The sequence below is a fragment of the Colletes gigas genome, unplaced genomic scaffold (genome assembly GCF_013123115.1).
Source record: "Colletes gigas isolate AHSC1104 unplaced genomic scaffold, ASM1312311v1 Colletes_gigas_Sc00015, whole genome shotgun sequence".
Taxonomy (NCBI): domain Eukaryota; kingdom Metazoa; phylum Arthropoda; class Insecta; order Hymenoptera; family Colletidae; genus Colletes; species Colletes gigas.
In genome coordinates, this window is record NW_025106644.1 from 2,373,231 (window position 1) to 2,395,951 (window position 22,721).

Here is a 22,721-nt window from a genome sequence, read left to right on the forward strand (position 1 = left end):
GGGGGTACGTGTATTCACAAAAAATGATTGTAATTGAGCCCCTTAGCTAAAAATAATAAAAAAGAGGCCAATATAGGATATTTTCAAAAGCTGGACTATCATATACTGGAAACATATACTTTATCAATGTTAACCGAATACATTTAAATCAAATTAATTTCAAATATTTTAATCGATTTAAAATCTAAAAATGTTGGAATTCCAGCAGGCCCCTTACATCCATCTCCTCTCGCGGTCAAGATACGTCTGTGGTAACGGACGACAGGTAGCTGCTGTGACGTCAGCTTACGCATGCGCAGAACGGAAACCCGCGAGGGAAAATTCCCACGAATGTCCATCACTGCGTTACAATGCATCGAATATATGGTCGAAATATGATGAAACTTCAAATGTCAAATTAAAAAATCATATATCATAAATCGAAGACGTAATTTCACTGAAATTTGCTGGGACGTTTTTCCGATCGACGATATTCGAAATAACTGATATTCCAAAATGAATAATATCAGTGATGACGAGACTCCGACTCGCTTGCGAAATGAAGATTTTCTAGAAGAATTAGCTTCAACGCCGGTGGAAGAACGGCAAGAAAACGAGAGAATTAAACAACTCTCTATAAGATACTTAGAAAACAAAGATCCTTCGAGAGAGTATAGGAATCTAACATCTAGATTACTAACATTTAGTCAGTGGCCAATCTCTTCAATCTTATCGTTTGAAAGAATTGCTAAATCTGGTTTTTATTATCTTCAATACGACGACATGGTAATAAATATAAAAAGATTAAAACCTTACACGGCGTTATACATTTTATTTTCTTTGTTCGCAGGTGCAATGCGCGTATTGTGCAAGTATTGTATGGAAGTGGAAACTTAGTAACGGTTTAAATCCAGATACAGAATACATGGTACATTTTCCTGACTGCGATCGTCCAGACAGAGATGGTATTTATTCATTCGTGCGAAGTAATCCCTTTATATTCTAAATAACCTTTTTATCTTGGTCTTTTCGTTAATAGATATACTGTATTTAAATAACATAAAGTTAAAGCCTGGTAAAAGATCGAGTCTCACAAAATTAGGTGTACAGATACACACGGCTCCTAAAAACCCAAATTATTCGACGTACGAGAAAAGATTGCATACTTTTTATGGTTGGCCGGAAAATCGGATTCAAACTCCGAAACTGTTGTCCATCGCTGGATTTTATTACACCGGTAAATATTCAATATTGACATAAAAATTTCAATTCTCTCTGCTAACTTTGAAATATCGTAAATGTTAAAATTATAGGATTTGGTGATCTTGTTAGATGTTTTCATTGCGATGTCGGTATAAGATCTTGGGAAGCAACGGATGAGGCGTGGAACGAACACGTCAGATGGTCTCCCAAATGTGTGTTCGTAAATCTCATAAGGGGACCAGAATTTGTCAAACGTTGTATCGATAATAGACGACCTTTAAGTCCATCGGTGAATATTATATATTTATCTTGTGTCTTTTAAAAATCTTAAATTATATTCAGTGCTTATACAGATTTTCCGGGGCGTGGCGGAAGATGGAGAACCAGCCACAGCCGAAGCACCACCATCTCTCGCTTTGTCTACAAATTTACCATCTACGCAAGATAATGGGCCAGAAAGATTGTCGGATAGTCCGCTAACAACAGTAATGCTTTATATGTTTATTCCATTGTTCCGAAAACATCTGAACGATATTATATCATCGTCTCGAATAATCTTTTCTTTCAGTATGTTTCAGAAATTGCGTTACACACGCAGAGAATAAATACAGTTATGACAAAACTAATGGAAACAATTGGACCCCTGTATTTAAATTTCAATCAACATATGGACGTACCTCGTGAACAAATAATGGAGGACGATACTAGGTTTAGTAATAATAAAATTGTATCTACATGAAAATAGTGAACGACATAATACTAATGTATTATATTATTCGATTTATAGAAACGAATCAATTTCTACGTTAGATCACGCTGTGAGGGAGCAAATAAATTATACTACGGAACAGTCTGATGATAACGAATCGCATACTACAACTATGAGCGAAACTACGAATGAATATAAAAATGAGATACTCTCGAATAAGGAAGAGGAGCATGAAATATCTAATAACGAAAGTGATGAAAATAAGCTAAAGATTAAACTTAAGGAAATTGGTAAGTAATAACAACGAAACCTGTCTTTGAAAATTTTGAAACCGATATCAAATGATAACCAAACTTGTACCTTTTTCAGCGTCTTTAAAAGAAGAAAATAAAAAACTAAAAGAAGCTCGTTTATGTAAAATTTGTATAGATCGACAGATAGCTATTGTGTTTTTACCTTGCGGACACTTAACTTGCATTCACTGTGCCCTGTCCCTTGCTATCTGTCCAATGTGTCGACGAGAAATTCGTGCTACCGTTCGTGCATTTTTATCGTAAACCGAACAACAAAACGCAGGATATTAATTAATAAATATATCAGTAAGTATATTTATTCAAAGTCGGTAATTTAAGTTGTAAATACATGCGACATTGCGTAAAGATATATTTTTTTGTACAGTTTTCTAGAATATTATTATATCGAGCGTTTTTTGTTCCGCGATAAGGACATGTAAAAAAAATGATAAAATAATTTAAGCGTTAATAATATTATTTCTGTTGAATAAAGGAACTTGCGTTGATATTCTTAGTAAGTACAAATTCCAGAACGTTTTAGAGAAAAGTAATTGTTTTTGCAAGACAATTACGCGGTGCTCGCCGGCTCTGAAAAATCAAGATGGCCGCTCCAAATTTACGTATTCACGTAATTCACGTTATTGATACGCAAATACAAAGGGCACATTTGTTAGATACAGTTAATTCATAGAGTTTGGAGAACTTTTAAAATTTCTTACTACAGGATTAAAAAATTATTTATTTATACAGGGTGTTTGACCAAAGGTGGGAAAAATTGTAACATGCCAAAATAAAACGAAAATCAACAAATCGATATTCTTGATTTTCGTCTTATTTTGGGCTCTAGAATCTCCCATTAAAATTTTCCCCACCTTTCGTCGATCGTTGTTCAAATTATGCATCTGTAGTTGATATAATAAATGCATTTGTTATACCAGATTTATAATACATAGAATACGTATTATCGAATGTATCAGCTGCTGTTAATTGTTCGTAAAAAGCTAGTACAAGTACTTGTAAATATATCGGATTTAATGGACAAAAGAATCGTCCGACTTTTTCAACGTAACAATATATATATATAGATAATATTTTTCCTAGACATCGTGATCTACGCAATTTAACAAGAATAATGAAAAACAATATGTACTTTTGTACTTAAAGCAAGATAACCTGGTAGATAAAGACTAAGGATGTGTCAGCCTTAAGCTTATAACCTTATACTTTGCCAGTTTCTGATACATTCGAGTCGTTAAAGGACAGTGTTGTTAAGTTTGTATTACCTGAAGGTAAGTTTATGCAGTTATTTCATTTCTGTCGTTCCGATAATTCCATATCAAATAATAGAACAAAAACGCGTTCAATGTCTATGTAATATTTGTACAGTAATCATTATACGAAACAATTAGGTTATCGTTTCAAAGCCCGAATTAGACGTACGTTATTTCGTTGTACAGTCGTATGCATATAATATTTATAAATTGACTGTGTGAAAAACGCTATTAAAATGAAGAAAACGTTTAATTCGAGCCTCGTTTCAAGAAAAACCTTTCTCGCCATTAAATATATACGTCTTATGCAAAACAATGTCGCTTTCATTGTTACAACTGACTCATTGTTAAAACACTGGATGACTTGGCAAAGCAGCAGTCACGACCCGTTCCAAGAATTGATTACATTTATTAAAACGATCCGGCGATAACAAGTCGAAAACGAATAATTAAAATTCCTTTGTCGTAAAAATATTATTTCGTTACGTGCCAAACTCCACGTATCGATATAGATATGCATACATTGCCAAAAAACGCATCGATGATGCGGTGTGTTTATCGCATATTTCTATTTTTAAACATTAAAACATATCGGTACGAAGCCGTGTTGCGGAACGTGAAAATAATCGTGGAAGTAGAAGCTAGCAGGAATTAGAGTAGTATATATATAGAGAGAGAGAGAGTATTGATATTGATTTTGGAAAATATCTCTTTGACGAAAAGTTTTCAAAATGACAAAGAATTCTGGGAAATTTACGCGTTAAGCTGCACGTGTAACTGAAAACATAGAGAGAGAGAGAGAGAGAGAGAGAGAGAGAGAGAGAGAGAGAGAGAGAGAGAGAGAGAGAGAGAGAGAGGCGTAGATTGGCCGCGGCCTTTTCCATGGCCTTTTCCATCGCTCCTCCGTTATTACTACGCTTTGGTTGGGTCGAACCCGAGTGGGGACTAAGGAGCTTACAGAGGTACGCCATTGCTCTTCATAACACCAGACACTGGAAATGTTCGAGAGTACCACTCGCGTTTCTCGTTTCTGATATCCTCGCGTCGCATCAATATGGTTTTCATCGCGAGAATATAATTTCGACAAACAGTGCGCGGGTTCTGACTCAGTTACTCGATCCAACGGCCACGTTTTATTAATGAAAGTCGGTACGGTTAATTTGTTCTCGTACCGTTCGTATCCGTATAAACGAAATAATCGAATATATCCGCCACGAGACCAGGTTGTTACTTAGTGTGCGCGTGAAATTTTATTGATCAACGGAGGAAATTAATTTGCTAAAGGACGAAAACGAGAACAAAGTGCGTGTGTGTTCACGGGGGACCTTCACGGTTGTTCCGATATCGGTATGTTACAGTACGTTTTATTAATCATACGTACACGGTTCTTTCTCTGCGGGAAAATGCTACGTACGGTGAACGTTTACTTTCGTGGCTTTATCCTTAAATCTGTATATTGGTCCGATGGTTTCTTCGCGAAAGGCTTGTATTTCATCTTTGTGAAGAAGTACAGATGGTAGGAGGTACAAAAAATAACGCGCATTAGCATTCCTTCTTACAAAAAAAAAAAAAGGATTTAAAATATTGAGAAACTGGTAGTCGCGGATTTTGATGATTTTTTGGTACGTTACGGAGGAGGAGATTGTGAATAAGTTTTGTCCGAACGATAGTGGTCGTTTAGGCTCGGTTCGAGAGATATTTCCAAAAATTGTTGGCACTACCACACGTTCACTATGTCTGCGAGTGTGCGGTAGGCGAGTTGCGTCTGCAAGGGGCCACCGATCGTCTTCTGTTCACATCGGGTTGACCGACAGGCGAGCGTATATAACGGGTGGACAAAAAGATTCAATTTAACCAATTTCAATAATATAACAGCCCCCAGACCTAACTCATACATGCATAGTGTTCGTGCTCGTTGCAGGTTGCCCTCCCCTCGACGGCGAAATAAAAAATAGCCGGACCTAACCTAATCGCCAAAACTAATTGTCGGAATATCGATCAAATTGATTCACCCGTGGGAAAAAATCTTAATGGGAGATTCTGGAGGCCGAAATAAGACGAAAATCAAGAATATCAATTTCTCGACTGAGGCTTCGTTAAAAAGTTATTAAAAAGTTAAATTAAAAAATTTCAAATCGTTCTGGAAAAATTATTTTAACTAAGGGGATCAATTGCAATCATTTTTGGTGAATACACATACCCCCGAAATCCTACCCACTTTCGAGAAAAAAATTCGAGTAGATACTGAAATTTTTCGACAAAATTAAAAAATTTCAAATCATACTAAAAAAATTATATTTAGTTTCAGGGGTCAATTACGATCATTTTTTGTGAATACACATACCCCCGAAATCTTACCCACTTTCGAGAAAAAAATTCAAGATGGTACTGAAATTTTTAGACGAAATTAAAAAATTTCAAATCATACCAAAAAAATTATATTTAGTTACAGGGGTCGATTACAAGCATTTTTGGTGAATAGACATACCCCTAAAATCCTACCCATTTTCGAGAAAAAAATTCGAACAGATGCCTAAATTTGTCGACGAAAAAAAAAATGTCAAATCGTTCTGAAAAAATTATTTTTAGCTAAGGGGCTCAATTGCAATCATTTTTTGTGAATACACATACCCCCGAAATCTTACCTACTTTCGAGAAAAAAATTCAAGAAGGTACTGAAATTTTTAGACGAAATTAAAAAATTTCAAATCATACTAAAAAAATTATATTTAGTTAGAGGGGTCAATTACAAGCATTTTTGGTGAATAGACATACCTCGAAATCCTACGTACTTTCGAGAAAAAAAAAATCTAATGTGAGGCCAGAAATGCTGCCTGAACAGATTGAAGGATTTTAATGTTTCAAAATGTAAAAAACGCGTATTTTGATGCAGAATATTTAGAAATTCTTAGAATATTGGAAAAGTTGTTTCTTAACTCTGTAAACTTAGTAAAACCCCATAGAAGTGGTCCAATTTTCAAACGACCATAACTCCTACAATAGTGAATATATTTCAATGAAATTTATTGTGGAAATAGAGCCCATGGATATCTACAAAAAAGTATTAAACAATATTTCCGTAGGTCGTCAAACAAAATTACGAGAATATGTAGAAGTTCTAACAATATTGAGAAAGTTGTTCCTTGACACCGTAAAGTGAGAAAAATCCCCTAAAATTGGTCCAATTTTCAAACGGCCATAACTCCTACAATAGTAAAGGTATCTCATTGGAATTTTTTTCTGATGCAGAGCCTATGGGTACTTACAAAAAAGTATTAGACAACTTTTCTATAGAGCGTCAAACAAATATATTAAAAATGAAAAACAAAGTTATAAGAAAAATCGACAGGGGGTAGTTCCTAAATTTTTCGATAAGAAAAAAAAAATTTTAAGTCGTTCTGGAAAAATTATTTTCGGTTATGGGGGTCAATTATAATCACTTTTTATCATTAGACGTACCCTCGAAATCCTACCCATTTTCGAGACAAAAATTCGGGAAGGTGTGAAATTTTTCGACAAAATTATAAATATTTCAAATTGTTCTGGAAAAATTATTTTCGGTTGGGGGGGGGGTCAATTACAATAATTTTTGGTGAATATACCTACCCCCGAAATCTTGCGCATTTTGGAGTACAAAATTCAGTACTGGCGAAACTTTAAACGTTAATAACTTTGTAACGAAGCCTCCATCAACAGATTAGTATTATTGATTTTCGTCTTATTTTGGCCTCTAGAATCTCCCAATAAAATTTTTCCCAGGGTTGGTTGAAATGAAACTGTTTGCGAAGAAGCTGTACAAAAATACACAGATTTGGAGCAGAGCCATATTAAAGTAAACATTTATCGAAAAGTTTTATCGGTTCGCGAATAAGATTAGATATCGAAATGGCTTTCTTGATTATAAATTGTGATTATGACGGGTTCGACGAAGATCGAGAACTTGCAGAAGTGAATCGTTTCGGATAAGAAATAATACGAAGAATAATTTCAAAGTAAAGGCTAATTGAAAATATAAACATTTCCTTTTCTTCGTCGTACAAACAATTGACCCACACATGCCTGTGCTGTTTATGTCTATCTCCATTGCATACCAACTTCCGTTGTGTCTCCCTTCCCCTTGATTACGCTGTTGCCAAATGGAACGAACGAAACAGATGTGAAAGTTCAAAGAAAAATCGGACATTTAATTCTGCGATTGATTTTTAATTCGCACAACGAAAATATAGTTCTTTTAGGATGTATTAATTTTGTTTATTTCCAAAGCCCTCGATACTCGAACATAGTTAAACGCAGACTCTTTAAATTTACAACGTTTTAGGTGTCTTCGTACAGAAACAGATTTTTTATCGAAGCGTAGAAGAATGTCGTAAAATAGTGTTCGATAGAAAAATGCGTATCGTTGAAAACATATGCAAAAGTACAGAAGAGTTTCTTGGAATTATTTTTATTTTTCGATTATTGTATATCGATAGCATTTAAACCTATTTCTTATTGTGTATTGGTTAATTCCAGAATTCGTAGATATGATTAATTTGTAGCTTCGTTTCACACGAACAGGCCATTAGAAAAGTATGCATTCCGGAAAGGGGAAGAAAGGAATCCACTGTAGATTTCCAGCCCAGAGCCGTAGCAAACCGGTTTAGTACCCTGTATAAACCGAGCTTTCTCGCAAGTAGGAGCGTGCAGGCTTGTCTCTCGTGTAACGTACGAACATTCGAACAGTACGAGAAAGTCCGACACAGATCGACAAATTTGATACTTTTAAGCAATCTACCCAACGTTTTGGATCAAATTTCGAGAAATTTAATAACAATAAAATTGACCCAGACAAAAAATTTAAGAATCTTAAATAATCATTTAAGATTCTTAAAACTATAACGCAATTATTTTGACAAAGTTTTAACGGTCGTAAGGACAAAATTATGATACGGGGGGGTTCGGCCATTCCTGGGAAAAATTTTAATGGGAGATTCTAGGGACTAAAATAAGACGAAAATCAAGAATACCAATTTGTTGATGGAGGCTTCGTTAAAAAGTTATTAACGTTTAAAGTTCCACTTGCGAGAACAGCTTTAAACGTTAATAACTTTTTAACGAAGCCTCGATCGACAAATTGGTATTCTTGATTTTCGTCTTATTTTTGCCTCTATAATCCCCCATAAAAATTTTTCCCTGGGGTGGCCGAACACCCTGTATAAAAGAGGCATAGGAAGTTGCTACGCCCTTGTCGATACATTTCATTCCCATGAGCGCGCAGTTGTATAATGCAACAAGAGAAGTTAAAATACGGGCCATATACGCGGCAACGTCGCACAGGGCGGTGAACAGCATGAGTGTGTATTACAGCTGCGTCAGTCAGACTATGAGAACGAAGAGAGAGATTGAGCTTGTTTCTCGGAAGTTCTTGTTTGTGTGCGACATGTAGGCTGCGTTATTTCGACGTTACGTGGTGTGTGAAAAGTCTATGATACTCCATCATTCACGAATCATAACGGCATCGCGACCAAGCCAGCGGAGTCCCACTCACTAAAGTCATCTATCTCTCTTTATCTCTCCCTCTTGCTCTCGCTCTCCCATGTATTCGTGTATCCACGAATGCGCATAATTTTCCATAAATGTGCATCACGATCGCACGTCTCTCGCATTGCGCCTCTTTTCTTTTTTTTTCTTTTAACGCATACGTTCCATATGTCCATAATTTTGATATGTAAAATTGATACTAAGCTTAGCCAATTTTACATAGAACGATATCGTTCGATCGTGAATAGCTCTGACGCACGAACTTGCGAAAAAAAGGATTAAATAGAATTATCGCCAATGCCTATAAAATTAATTCAATTTCACGTTGGTAGGTTGTTTGATTTCTGATGTTTTTAATAGGTTTCAAAATAATCGAGGAGACCTTTCCAAGATATTACTTCTATCTCTAATTTAAACAAGATGACTGGTATTATTAAGCACAGAGAGTTGGGAAGCGATACGAATTTTAAACCTTCTGCGAATGCACATTTAACACCACCACCTCCTATAACGCCTCATGTATTAAGAGACGAAGTGGACAACGTCGATTATCACTTCGAAGTGGCCAGACTGCAGAGTTTCGAGCATTGGCCTGTGCCGTATATAGAGCCTGAAATTCTCGCAGCTGCTGGATTTTACTATACCGGTGAGGAGGATAAAGTAAGATGCTTCGAATGCAATGTAGAAATATGCCAATGGATAGAAGGCGATAACCCTATGACCGACCATCAACGTTGGTCTGCAAGATGTAGATTTATTCGCAAAATAAATTGTGGTAATGTGCCGATTGGAGTCGATCCAAGCACGGTTCTACCACCCAGACCGAGAAGCGGGGACGTATGTGGACCTTACGGAATAGAATATCGACCAACATCCGGTCCTGATAATCGTACTTTGTCAACGGAATTGCAACTACCGAGCACAGCGAAATTAAGCTGTTTAGGTTTGGGAAGGTCCAAGGGACCTGTGCATTCTGAATACGCCAGTTACGATGCCAGGCTACATACGTTTGAAACTTGGCCAAAGTTTATGCCACGAACGAAAGAAGAGTTGGCGGACGCAGGCTTTTATTATACTGGAAAAGGTGACCAGACGTTGTGTTATCATTGCGGAGGTGGTTTGAAAGATTGGGAACCGGAAGACGATCCTTGGGAACAACACGCGAAATGGTTCTCCAAATGCTATTATCTGTTAATGGTTAAAGGGCAAGAATATGTAAATAAAGTCACGGGTCAGCATATATCTCCACCGTCTAAAGAGGTAAGTACAAGAGCTGTATCATGTTTCGTACGAATGGAATAAAATTGTATACTGATCTATGCTTTCTACCCGTTACAGGAAATGATGCAAATGAATTTACCTGGTTTCATTAAGAAAGTTCAATCCGTACCCACAGACGTAGAGAAAAAGGAAGATGCGGAAAGTAATCCAGGCCCAAGTTCTCAAGACAGTGGAGTAAAGAGCATCGGTATTGACACAGAATCTGTAAAAGTAAACGCAGAGGAACTGTCAAATAATACAAAGACACAAAATAATAAGCCCGTAGATGACGCGAGGATGTGTAAAATCTGTTATAACGGGGAATTAGGAGTAGTATTTTTACCCTGTGGACATATAGTTGCTTGTGTTAAATGTGCTCCTGGTATGACGACTTGTGCAGTATGCAGAGAGCCTGTTACTATGACTGTACGAGCCTTCTTCTCATAGTATTTCATACCTTGTGATAGACAATGATTAAATTCTACATATGATTTTAATTAAAATGTTTTATACTCGGTCATCCACGACTGGTAGCGATAATCCATCGCGAACTGCACTAAATGACATGACTCATGTAGCATACCAGTCTGCGGGTACAAGCTATAAAGGATCCTATAAATTTCTCAAGACTTTGTGCGATGTTTAAATCACAAGTATATGAAGGATGTAAACAAAATTTATTCTGATATGCAACTGACACACAGAAATATATTTCGTAATTGCAACAAGGTCAATGAATTCCCTTCGTGTTCGAAAATTTATCCGCGCGCGATCAGTATTACAATAAATGATATAAATATATTTAAGTAATCTTACAAATGCCCAACATATCATGAGTGAAGAAGAGAAATACTTGCTAATCACTGGTCTTCAAATAAGATTTTCAGATTAATTTTGTCTGAATAATAAGAAGCTGTACCTGCAACTGAATGTTGCTATTTGCACATTCATAAATTTTCGTTGTCCGTATCATTGGATTAATTAGGAAGGCAACAAAAGTAAAATGTGCTTCACGCAAAAGTACAAATAGCAACAAAAAAAACATGAAGTCTAGTCATTAGTATTATATAATGCCGAAAAAATGAGCAAAGATTTACAATTGTTAGTTATAGAAATTTAATGAGAAAATATTAAATTTTAATTTTATTAAAATCCTAATGAAATTAAAATATTAAATTTTAATTTTATTAAAATCCTAATGAAATTAAAATATTAAATTTTAATTTTATTAAAATGCTAATGAAATTAACGTCTACTTCTTCGTCGTTTGCCCCAGTTTAGTTTTGTCCAATATTGTCAACTTGTGTATCACGTAAGATACGCAGGATTAAACATCTAAGTTGCTACGTTCGAACATAATTATTCGACTTAACTAAACTAGGGTGTTGTAATGTTTATATATACGGGGTGTTCGGCCATGGGAAAAATTTTAATGGCGGATTCTAGAGGCCAAAATAAGACGAAAATCAAGAATACCAATTTGTCGATGGAGGCTTTGTTAAAAAGTTATTAACGTTTATAGTTGCGCTTGTGAGACGAAAACCGTGCGCGCTGCACACTTTAACTTTAAACGTTAATAACTTTTTAACGAAGCCTCCATCAACAAATTGGTATTCTTGATTTTCGTCTTATTTTGGTCTCTAGAATCCCCTATTAAAATTTTTCCCAGGATTGACCGAACACCCTGTATGTATATTATATATATATATATATATATACGCAGTGGAAACTTTTAGCACTTTTATGATTTGCAAAATTTGGTGATATTACGAAACAGGTTTGTATATTGTGTACACAACTATAATTAAAAGTAGGAAAATGTTATCCATTTAATAGGTACAGAAAATAAAAGGAAACAATAGGCCATTCACGTTCAATCGATGCGCTGGAATTTTTCTGGCGCCTGCTTTTGGCTATGATTAACATTATTGTATATTACTTCAATGAAAAATGGGATACGTTAATTGCTTTTCCTTTTTTTTTTTCTTAATTTTAGTTATACGATACAATGCAACTTAAGTCGAACGTATTAGACAAGTAATCTTGAATGCAAATTTCATTTCAATGATTTTAGAATCGAACGCTTAGTTCTATTATTCGATCATGTACATTTAACACAAAATTCTAATCTATCCGATACGAAATTATTTTATGTTCTTGGCAAATCTTCGTACGCATAAAAAAAAAAATTTACTTTCAACGTGTATTCTGACTGAAAAATATTTAACATATATAATATACAATCATAAGAAGTACTTGCTGTAGGGTTGAAGGGTTTTAGAAGCTAATAAAGTAGGATGTAGCCCATTACGATTTTGCCTTTTTGCCAGTTACTATATTTATGAATGATTCATACATTGCGTTAATTTGTCTGTTGTTAAATTGTCTGAATCGTAGGAGCAAAATGTGAAGTTCGTAAAAATTGTATATGTTATTCTTTATGCAATGAATTTTCTCTTGTAATCGTTACAGTTACTTTCGAACAGATTGAGCTTTAAAAAAAAAAAACGTTTTTCGCAAAGAAATTATTTCGTTATTTAAGATCGCAATTAATAATGACGAGTACAAACAACTTTATCAATGTTTTCAAAATTTTTTAGGAAATATTACGTATTCGAGTAGATTCACGCTAAAAATGAAGCGAAATATTAGGTAGGTAGTATATATTTGTTTATACCATAAAAATCATTAATCATGTAGAATTACTAAATTTTATGTAATATTATATTGTACTTGAAATCATTCGCACATTTTCATTATTAGTTTTTATTTATCGCCAATGTCTTGTATATTTTAAATTACATTGTCAATACACATAAATTTTATCTGACATTTTACTTGTTCGTTCTTTAATACAGAATTACCAAAATATATTTATACGGACGTATGCACGACCGTACACTTCATGCATTCGTGCATGTAAGTTCAAATAAATCATTTTTACTTTTGATCAGTACCATTCTTCCACGAGAAGAGGGCACAGCGTGTTTACATCCCCACTCCTGGTGCAGTCCGCTGACTCACAGGCATTGGTCGAAAACTGTGACGAAGATCTGTGACAGCCAATCAGCGGACTGCAGCAAGAGTGGGGATGTAAACAAGCTGTGCCTTCTTCTCGTGGAAGGACGATAGAATCATCGTAATACGGTCTTCCTTTTTAAGTTGTTGCAAGTTTAATACTGAACTGAAACAACCTAACAAGGAGACAGATGAAATCTAATCATTACCTTATCGATTTCATCGATCTTATATATGTTAGAAAGAAAAATAAGATCGAGTGAGAAACATTAAGAGATGAAGAGTATAACTTTCTGGTAACCTAGTAACAAACATGATTCCAAAAAAAAAACGCTTTATTTCAAATTTTTTCAGTGGTCTTACCCCTTAAGCTAATATTTAACTAAATGAGGTGTCCGCTAATAAAATGTTGGAATTCCCAACAGGCCCCTTACATGCACCCCTTTTTTGCGCTAAAGATGCATAACAGGTAGCTGTGACGTCAGCGTACGCATGCGCAGAAAGGAACCCCACGAGAGTCCATCACTGCGCCCTAGTTACACGCGCTCGTTGCAACCAGCGCGACGGTGGCGCCACCATGAACAACCCTAGAAATCCCCACATGTACTGTAATGGCGTATGATTATTACAGTATAAATGGCGACTGCTGGTTCGGTGCGATGATAATGTATGATAGCAAAGTCGAACGTGACCGTTGTAAAAATCTTAAATCTGTGAAAGCTTTGCTACTATCCCCGTGTTTGGTTTTTTATTTATGCAAATGAACGAACAGTAACATGGGTGACTTGTTCGATATCGCAAATTTAATCACCACTGTCGGTGTTGATAGAATAAAAATTAAGCCGGAACCCGGACTGCCCGAGAAATCGTCGAACGAAATACTGACAGAGTTATTTAGCACGTTTGACGCCGAGGAGGGAATAGCATCGCCGGAGAACACCGATCAACAGGTCCCAAATGCCAATATCAAAGTCGAGAAACTTAAGAAGTCTCAGATAAAAAAGAAAAAGGCCAAGAAAAAGCACAAGCACAAGGATAAAAAGCATAAAAAGAAATCGAGACGCAATTCTTCCGAAAGTAACAGCGACCCTGAAAGCAATAGTAAGATATTATAAATAATTAGAAATCTATGTAGTCTGTATTATTAAATGCTTGAAATATAATCTTTTGTAACGAACAGATGTTAAAAAGAAGAAGAAGCATAAAAAGAAGACTAAACGGAAGCACGAAAATGAGTCGAGCAGATCATCGGATTCGGACGAGCCCAAGAATAAAATATCGAAGGTCAATAGTTCTAGTAGCATTGTAAAAAGGAAAGGCTATAGCAAAGATAACGGATTGAAAAAGAAAGATACGGCCGTGTCGACAAATTTCGAAGAAGTCTTGTTAATTAAGAAGGAACCGGGATCGGAAAGTACTTTTGTAAAAAGCTCGGAGAGCCCTCAATTGCCTCCTATTTCAAAAAAAATTCAAGAGGATCCAGAAGAGCCGTTGATACCTAAAATTCTTGGTTTGTATAATTCGTTTAATAATTTTACGTCAAGAGTGATAATTTTGAAGTATATATTTGACGAAGACCATTTTTGTTCTATTTGTTGCTTTAATTTCTGGAAATTAATTGTCATTCCCACTTTAGAACGCGTTAATGAGTATGTAACGATGTTTTTCTATGCGTAGACAAATCAAAGCAAGCAATTCAAGGGAAAATTTTGATAAAAGATCTCAAGAACAGTACAGTTTATAACAACACGGTGAAGGAAATAGAGAACAAGGTGAAGGAGAAAGCAGCACGGATGGAAGATGGTGAAATATCCGATAGTAGTACAGACAACAGGACACCAACGTTGAGTCCTAGCCCGTTACAATACACTTCGCTTAGGTCGCCAACGTTGAGTCCAACTTTGGATAAAGGGGAGAACAGGGTACTGAGTCCTACGAAAGGGGGAATAACCGCTAGAAACGATTTGAGATTGATACTAAGAGAAAAGGAGAAAAAGAGACTGGAAGGTATGGATAAAAGATCAGACGATATAGAAAAGTCAAAGTTGTATATGGATAGCGAGTACAAAGATAAGGTACATAATCATAACCAAAACTCTACGACAGGTAAAGACAGTAAACGTAATCACAATTGCCAATCGCAAGAGAAGAGGAGATCCGAATCTCGAACGCGTTCAGACTCGCATAGAAGCCGTAGTAGAGGCAGAGACAAACGAAGAGACAAAAGCAGAGACAGGCACGATAAAAGTCGCAGCAACGATAGGAGAGAGTCCGCGAAAAGCAGAGAAAGGAGAAGACACAGAAGCCGTAGCGACGATAGGAGCAGAGATAAATATACGAGGGGACGGAGCAGAAGCAGAGAACGGAAGTTAGTATTCTTTTATCACTATACAGGGAATTTGGCCTCTAGAATCCTCCATTAAAATTTCCCCCAGGATTGGCCGAACACCCTGTATGTAACTACTACTGTATTTATAAGTATTTAATTTCTATATTTTATAAGGGAAAGAATAGAAATTGATAAGAAGAAATTATTAGAAATTGCTAGAAGGAATGCAATAAATATGATCAAACAAGGAACACTACCATTGGCGCAACAAGACAAAGCTATCGCTGCGATACAAGCTGGTGGAAAGACAGTGGACGAACTCACAGGTAACTATACGGTTATACAACTGATGTACGCGATTATACAAAACATTTCTTTGTTTCAGATTTTTGTAAATCACTATCGAAGTCTGAGGCATTAGGTGAACTTTCCAGTATCTCATCGGACGAGGACGGAAGCGAGTCAGAGAAAGGCTTTCACCATCCCTTTTTGCTCAAAGGACGACCTAGTTCTATCATCATGAATATTCGGGTGAGTTCGCTACATTTAATGAGATAATTAATAATGTAATTGTCGATTGTACTATTGTCTTTAGGACGCGAAACAATTACCGACGAAAACATTCCAAGAAAAGACAGTAGAATCATCGAATCAACTGCGTTTACAATTCCCTGTATCGAGTGGCCAGCATCACAGAAAGAGCGGTAAAATTCCTCATTTACGGATGTTTGAAACTAAATTTTTACTTATTCACAGTTACTCATTTTCTACAGAGAACGAATGGGTACCGGTAACGCCAAAAAAAGTAGAACCAAAGAAACCGATTGTGCCAGCTTCTACGTCAAGCGAACCTCCCGCTGTGATACCCCCGGCTGCACCTGTACAACCGATACAACCAACGACTATTTTCTCCCAGTCGGTAACAACGGAGGTACGAAAACGTAGTGATACTTTTCAGTTTGTTCGAAAGTATATATATGTATTTATACGTGTGTACAATTACAGCTAATAGATATTGGTTCTATAGTATCGCAACGATTGGCTGCGATGAGAAAGTTGAGAGAGAATCCAAACGATGTGTGCGCGCAGAACGAAATGTATCGCGCGCAAAATGAGGTAATATACCGTGATTAAAAGTATCTTTAGCGTTCCACGTTATTATTTTACACGTTACAGATGAAGACGTGGGCTGAAAGCAAACAGATGCCAGGTCAGTTTACTGGCAGCACCGGAGCCAAAGTGCTCTCACCGGCAGAACTTACATCAGGTTATCAGGCCTGGGCTCGTAAGGTAACAGTATTATTTGCAGTCTGATTGTCTCGTTGTCCTTCATTCCACATTTATTTTTCTATTGAAACTTACGATAGTGCCTTCTTGATCTAATTATATATTTACGTGTCAAATAATTGACCAAATTTTGTTTGAGATGCGAGCACACGTGTTAACGCGCATGCGCTCGCATTTACATCACAGTTTTTTTTTTTCTCTTTTTGCTTCTTCCTTTCTCCTGTTTTAACAATGCATTGCCTGATACTGATATTGCCTGTAACAAGTTTTCAGGTACAGTCTATCGAGATCGATCATGTTGATCCGATAGGTACTGTGGTGTAGGCACAGACTATTTCTTACATAGAGGTAGATTCTGTGCCTGCACGGACACAGGAGCACCATTATTTTATACACGCTCGATTATTAATTGAATAATTAACAATTGATACGATAAATTCGAGAGTAACAAATACGAGGCGCGTCGGTGAATGAAAATAAGAAATCGTTTAAGAACAGCGACTGCACGAAGTTCATTCATATAATGGGCTCTTGTGAGATTATTGCTAATTATCATCAGCTTCCTATCATAGGATTTCATCAGGCGTTACACTGTATCTTACTGTCGTAAAGCTGGGATATTTAGCATTAGTCTGCATCCACCTGAGGGTTTGTTACAGGCACGTAGCTACATCAGAGAAGAAACAACTTCAGCGGCGTGATGTCGAATTTATGATTTCTTCGGTAAGTATTCTCACCCAAAAAATATTAGAATTTTATACAATCGATTATACATTGAATTATCACGAGCGTAAAGTAACGGAGAATTCTTTTTATATATTACCGTCATTTTTATATCTATAATTCGATTCACGTTGCAACATTAATTACATCTTGATCTAACGAACTATTTAGGATCAATTAGTATCGGCGCAACCTGTTTCGGGTGGGATGGGTATGGCTTTACTGCAGAAGATGGGTTGGCGGCCAGGGGAGGGTTTGGGAAAAAATAAAGAAGGTACTCTTGAGCCGTTGCAGCTCGAAGTGAAATTGGATAAAAGAGGCCTGGTGTCGGAACAAGACATTGGACAGAAAATAGGAAAAACTGCGAAGCCATTGGTACCCGCTATCAAAACTTTGGAAGGTACATTGTCCCGTGCTTCCACGAGAAGAATGCACAGCGTATACTACATCGTTTCTCGATTCCCTAATTTATAGAAATACAATACGAGGAAATAAAAATTTAATTACAGGAAAACATCCAGTGTCGTTGTTAGGCGAATATTGTTCGAAGCGAAAACTTGGTGCACCCGTTTATGAATTGTGTTTCGAATGTGGACCAGATCATAGAAAGAATTTCCTTTTCAAGGTTTGTGGCGCTCTATATCCTTCTCATTGCTGAATTTAACGTATCGTTTACATTTAATATTGCGTTTCAGGTTAAAGTGAATGGAACTGAATATAAACCGAGCGTAGCAAGTCCTAATAAAAAACAAGCCAAAGCGGAAGCGGCACAGATTTGCCTGCAGACTTTAGGATTGTTACCTGATCCCATTTCTATGCTTGTTACGAAACTTTGAAGTTGCCACTGTATTTCAATTAACGAAATTTTAATATTAATTCTCGGCGAATTAAAGAAACTGTAAAGCAATGTATACAATTTTTTAGATTTAAAGAACGTAACTTATTCCTTTTTCATCCTATTATGTATATAATAAAATGACGACAGGAGAATTTAATATTTCAACGTATTGCATTTTTATTTTTAAAATTATTATCGTTACTTTCGATCTATGTACTGGTATATACCTATAATGAAAACGTGCCTTTAGAAACTCGCTAATACTTTATTAGTACGTAGTTGATTTGAAGAGACTGTTTAAAAATTAATAAAGATCACTGCCATGTTGAGTGTTAGTGCATCAATTTCATACAACTATGGATACAACTTCATCGAGCAGACATTTTGATTCGTGACTTTCTCTTAGAATGGCAAGAATCAATTTTGTCGAATGAACTATGTACGCACAGTACAATATGTAATGTTCTTCTCTAAACAACTACGTTTATTAAAATTAATCTATTTATGCTATAATACTTTTATAAGTAATGAGAATTTGTCTGATGAGTTGTCTGGCTACGTCCTGGCTCAGGATTTTTATGAATTTTTATGAGTTGTGTGAGGTTAGTTTTTAATTTTTCCTCTTTCGATATCACGCAGCACAATATTTGCACAATTTAAATGGAATATCACTTTAAGCAGTTATAACAAAATGTAAAATACACAATAAATTGTACACCATTGCATCATCGTATGAATACAATAAATAAAAAATAATTGTTCATTCTATTTTCAACGTACATTCGTTAGGAACCTTTTACTGTGGCGGTCCAGTGACTATGCTTGGCTATCAGTGTTAAGTTCATTCCATTTTCTTCGTTCGTAGGGTTAGGTCCTCGCAGAAGTTTTATCCTCGTTGGCGTTGCTAGGCGAAGATGTGGCGTTACCGGGTTACCCCCTCCCTTTACTCTACCACTAGAAGCTCACTGCTCGTCCCACTCCTCTCCCTAGCACTGCTCAAGACCGAATGGGCAACTATCGCCACGGCGCCACCTGAGCCTGCGCGGTGCAGGCTGCGCCCTGAGCCGTGAACGAGAGTAGAGGGGCGAGCGGTGGTGATCGCGAGTAGTGGGGGAAACCGCGGGATTTTAAACAGTAATCCTGATCCTCACTGGTGATTGGCTGACTTCGCCACCGTTTTCGACCAATACCTGCGAGTCACCGGATCGCAACAGGAGTGGGGACGTAAACACGCTGTGCCTTCTTCTCGCGGAAGCACGGTACATATACAGTTGTATAAACACAAACGAACGCAAGTTTTTTGGGATCCGGCGTCCGTACGTACCGAGAATTATTAGAATGTGTTTGATACCTCTGAATAAAATTTCACTTAATTATTTTCTTTCCTACGCGTATATGCGATTTTTAAAATAAAAGATTACGATTTTCGCGTTGAAGTAGATCGAGGGAAAAGTGGTGTTGTGATCGATGTTAAATTGTTGTCATCGATAGACTGGCATTTTAATTTCTACTGTAATGGACGATGTAGAGGCACCGGTTTTTTATTACGATGAAAGTGATTTTGTGGGATACGAGTATCTGCAGGACGCGGACTATGAATACGAATACGATGATATCGAGAAAGAAACATTCCACGAATTGTACCAGTATTGCCTCGGTCCCACCGTTTACGATACAGCCACATACATACTACCGCTACTTGTTTCTACGATTGTATTTAGATTATGCGCTGGTTCTCGTAAGATGTATTAGATAATATACAAATGTGGTCTGCGAAGTATGAATTCGAATGATTCACATCTATATATTTAATGTTACAGAACATATATCGCATGGCACCTTTCACATATTATCAATGTTGATTGGTATGTACAATATCCATCACTATGTAAAAGAGTGTTTGTTTATACTAATAGCACTATGTACATTTTCATATATCACTTTACACATACCTAAGCGATATTGCAAGAGCGTAGGAATATTTTTGCCACCTCTATGTATTATCGCGTATTGGTAAGTTGCAAAAAACATAGATATCGCTTCTTTCTTTTTTAAATAGAGAGTATCGAATGCGAGTAACTTTTCTACAGCTTTTGATTTTCAGTGAATTTTCTATGCCGCCGATAGTCTGGCACCAAATACGCAGCGTGGTATTAACAATGGCAATGAAAACAATTAGTATAGCTATAGATAAACTTAATTCAAACGATTTACCTAACATTTTTAGTTACATGGGATATACTTTTTGCGGCGTTACATGCCTTTTCGGTCCTTGGATATCGTTCAAGGATTATATTTCGATACGTTGCTTAAACAATCAGGTACGCGAAAGTAGAAATTGTATTTTCTTTCCTACGTACACAGAAAATTAACAAACGTTTCAAATTCCTAGGATAAATGGTGGATAATGTATACAGTTCAATATGCATTTTTATCCTTTCTGTTTTTAACTGTGTCAAACTGTTGGACGCAATGGATGGTGATGGATAATTCTTGGAAGTTAGTAAACGTTCAGTCGAAACTGATTCTCATGTTTTATAGGTATTAAATTTTTCTTTTATCATTTTAGGTGGTTGTTAGCTTATAGGGACGCATTATCTTTTCGAACGTCTCATTATTTTATCTCTTACATTGCATCCACTGTGTTACTACTAGGGGGATTCCCACTTGCGCTAACCGTTATAGTAAAACCACTGAAAGTGGAATTTCCACGGTCGCTTGTGCAAGTCGTTATTTGTTGGAACGTACCGATGCATTTTTGGTTGAAAACCTGTATGTATTTGAATCGTTTAAATATTTATCGATGAACTTTCGTACATAGTGTTTAAATTTTTCTATAAATTTTTTAGATATATTCCGTCCTAGCATTAATTACGTAGGGAAATTTGGAGCTGTGACAATGACGTATTTGACAAGCGCTCTTTTACATGGATTAAATTTTCAATTGGCAGCGGTCCTGCTTAGCCTTGGATTTTATACATACGTAGAGTTCCAGCTCAGATCTATGCTTGCAAATATTTTTGACGCGTGTGTAGCGGCGAAACAGTGCGCTAAAAATAAATGCTCGCACGCGTACAACACTCAGAACTCTTGGTGGGTGTTTCTAACGAACATGATGTTCTCCGGCCTATCAGTTTTTCATTTAGCCTATTTAGGCCTTATGTTCGATACGTCTGAATTACAAGAAACAGGGTACAACTACATTCATACTATCGAGAAATGGTCCCAACTTGGATTCGCTAGTCACTGGGTAATGTTCGTTACATATTGTATATATTTTTTAATTAGATAATACTAGGCATATTAGTTTGCTGGTTACGTTCGATGTCGAATCGATAAATTAACAAAATTACGTAAATTTAACGCATTATTTAAATAAATTTTTAATTACAATTGTATAGTAGCGTTTTTATATATTTTCTACGACTTTTTGTACTGTTTTTTACGAAAATAAAATGAAAGGAAAAAATAGCTTTTAATATATTATACATTCCTGCGGCAACTATCAAAGGAACGAAACGCCAATACTATCGAACAGCTTTGAACAGGAAAAATTGTATAATTTGTAGAATTCTGAAAGTAAGTAAAATACATAGTCTTTATTAGATGTATAACATAACGTATGTTTGCATGTATGTATAAAACATATTAAACAATTAGTATATAATAACTATGAAAAAGTTCATATGCCATGATCGTTAAATAATACTTCATTGTACGCTAAACTTTAACATAATCATAACAGTGAATAAAGTTATATTTTTTTCGATCGAAATGCAATAATTTTGCACGCCGATTCTGATTGCTAGTAAAGCGCAGTAATATACATAATACTATGTAATGTTACAACGTAATGTAGTAATATCTTCTACATTAAATTAAAAAATACAAAAAGTAAAGTATTTTAGAATTGGTCACTTATATTTCAGTTTATAAAATATATGAAAAAATCTTTCTATTATTCAATTGCATATTCAAGGCAAAAATCGAAACATTGCAGGTTTGTACTCAATGTTATTTATAAACTAGATGACAATCAACTAAAATTTCTTTGTGAATATATTTGCCTATATAAATATAAAATTTCTCTAACACGTATTACGAGCGTCTAATTGTTAATGTCTGTGCTATGTTATTTAACAATAATCAATCTTCAATGTTACATGTACATAATTCCTACATTTAAGTTCAACTATATAATTACAAATTATGCACAAAGAATTTTACATATAAAATTCGCAATATTCAATCCGTAAATCAGATTTCCCTCGAAACAGCCAATTTTTAAATT

The 22,721-nt window shown here is 35.9% G+C and overlaps 4 protein-coding genes across 9 annotated transcripts; all 4 read left to right on the forward strand.

The window, feature by feature from the left end:
* Positions 1 to 329: 329 nt before the first annotated feature.
* On the forward strand, positions 330 to 2,959 carry LOC122399863 (death-associated inhibitor of apoptosis 2-like). The gene is made up of 8 exons (XM_043400894.1): positions 330 to 765; positions 830 to 944; positions 1,019 to 1,216; positions 1,293 to 1,471; positions 1,536 to 1,667; positions 1,751 to 1,890; positions 1,970 to 2,181; positions 2,261 to 2,959. The coding sequence occupies exons 1-8, from the start codon at positions 496 to 498 to the stop codon at positions 2,446 to 2,448; spliced, it is 1,434 nt and encodes a 477-aa protein (XP_043256829.1). The 5' UTR covers positions 330 to 495; the 3' UTR covers positions 2,449 to 2,959.
* A 401-nt stretch (positions 2,960 to 3,360) lies between these two features.
* On the forward strand, positions 3,361 to 13,067 carry LOC122399865 (putative inhibitor of apoptosis). 5 transcript variants are annotated; one of them, XM_043400900.1, is made up of 3 exons: positions 3,361 to 3,473; positions 9,336 to 10,235; positions 10,314 to 13,067. In XM_043400900.1, the coding sequence occupies exons 2-3, from the start codon at positions 9,396 to 9,398 to the stop codon at positions 10,680 to 10,682; spliced, it is 1,209 nt and encodes a 402-aa protein (XP_043256835.1). In that variant the 5' UTR covers positions 3,361 to 3,473; positions 9,336 to 9,395; the 3' UTR covers positions 10,683 to 13,067. The 5 variants fall into 5 exon arrangements, with proteins under 5 accessions (XP_043256835.1, XP_043256836.1, XP_043256831.1 ...); XM_043400901.1 differs by lacking the exon at positions 3,361 to 3,473 and adding an exon at positions 4,285 to 4,417; XM_043400896.1 differs by lacking the exon at positions 3,361 to 3,473 and adding an exon at positions 4,426 to 4,802.
* An 811-nt stretch (positions 13,068 to 13,878) lies between these two features.
* LOC122399860 (protein Son) lies at positions 13,879 to 18,574 on the forward strand. Of its 2 annotated transcripts, XM_043400889.1 has the most exons (13): positions 13,879 to 14,354; positions 14,434 to 14,763; positions 14,931 to 15,260; positions 15,360 to 15,621; positions 15,757 to 15,908; positions 15,968 to 16,113; positions 16,178 to 16,286; positions 16,356 to 16,513; positions 16,588 to 16,698; positions 16,759 to 16,872; positions 17,764 to 17,992; positions 18,102 to 18,217; positions 18,288 to 18,574. In XM_043400889.1, exons 1-13 carry the CDS (start codon positions 14,030 to 14,032, stop codon positions 18,426 to 18,428), a joined length of 2,523 nt encoding a protein of 840 aa, XP_043256824.1. In that variant the 5' UTR covers positions 13,879 to 14,029; the 3' UTR covers positions 18,429 to 18,574. The 2 variants fall into 2 exon arrangements, with proteins under 2 accessions (XP_043256824.1, XP_043256825.1); XM_043400890.1 differs by lacking the exons at positions 18,102 to 18,217; positions 18,288 to 18,574 and adding an exon at positions 17,529 to 17,592 and having other exon boundaries at positions 17,764 to 17,870.
* A 1,142-nt stretch (positions 18,575 to 19,716) lies between these two features.
* LOC122399864 (protein-serine O-palmitoleoyltransferase porcupine) lies at positions 19,717 to 21,783 on the forward strand. The gene is made up of 6 exons (XM_043400895.1): positions 19,717 to 20,168; positions 20,251 to 20,443; positions 20,535 to 20,751; positions 20,823 to 20,929; positions 21,000 to 21,202; positions 21,280 to 21,783. Exons 1-6 carry the CDS (start codon positions 19,946 to 19,948, stop codon positions 21,720 to 21,722), a joined length of 1,386 nt encoding a protein of 461 aa, XP_043256830.1. The 5' UTR covers positions 19,717 to 19,945; the 3' UTR covers positions 21,723 to 21,783.
* The last annotated feature ends 938 nt before the right edge of the window (positions 21,784 to 22,721 follow it).

What these genes read in the sequence shown, in the direction of transcription:
- LOC122399863 (XM_043400894.1), top strand. Translation starts at nt 496, where the DNA reads ATGAATAATATCAGTGATGACGAGACTCCGACTCGCTTGCGAAATGAA. An exon ending in ATCTTCAATACGACGACATG is followed by an intron (nt 766 to 829) that starts GTAATAAATATA and finishes CTTTGTTCGCAG; the next exon opens with GTGCAATGCGCGTATTGTGC. An exon ending in GATTAAACTTAAGGAAATTG is followed by an intron (nt 2,182 to 2,260) that starts GTAAGTAATAAC and finishes TACCTTTTTCAG; the next exon opens with CGTCTTTAAAAGAAGAAAAT.
- LOC122399865 (XM_043400900.1), top strand. Translation starts at nt 9,396, where the DNA reads ATGACTGGTATTATTAAGCACAGAGAGTTGGGAAGCGATACGAATTTT. An exon ending in TATCTCCACCGTCTAAAGAG is followed by an intron (nt 10,236 to 10,313) that starts GTAAGTACAAGA and finishes TACCCGTTACAG; the next exon opens with GAAATGATGCAAATGAATTT.
- LOC122399860 (XM_043400889.1), top strand. Translation starts at nt 14,030, where the DNA reads ATGGGTGACTTGTTCGATATCGCAAATTTAATCACCACTGTCGGTGTT. An exon ending in ATCAGGCCTGGGCTCGTAAG is followed by an intron (nt 16,873 to 17,763) that starts GTAACAGTATTA and finishes CGAACTATTTAG; the next exon opens with GATCAATTAGTATCGGCGCA. An exon ending in GAAAGAATTTCCTTTTCAAG is followed by an intron (nt 18,218 to 18,287) that starts GTTTGTGGCGCT and finishes ATTGCGTTTCAG; the next exon opens with GTTAAAGTGAATGGAACTGA.
- LOC122399864 (XM_043400895.1), top strand. Translation starts at nt 19,946, where the DNA reads ATGGACGATGTAGAGGCACCGGTTTTTTATTACGATGAAAGTGATTTT. An exon ending in CTATGTATTATCGCGTATTG is followed by an intron (nt 20,444 to 20,534) that starts GTAAGTTGCAAA and finishes TTTGATTTTCAG; the next exon opens with TGAATTTTCTATGCCGCCGA. An exon ending in GTGATGGATAATTCTTGGAA is followed by an intron (nt 20,930 to 20,999) that starts GTTAGTAAACGT and finishes TTATCATTTTAG; the next exon opens with GTGGTTGTTAGCTTATAGGG.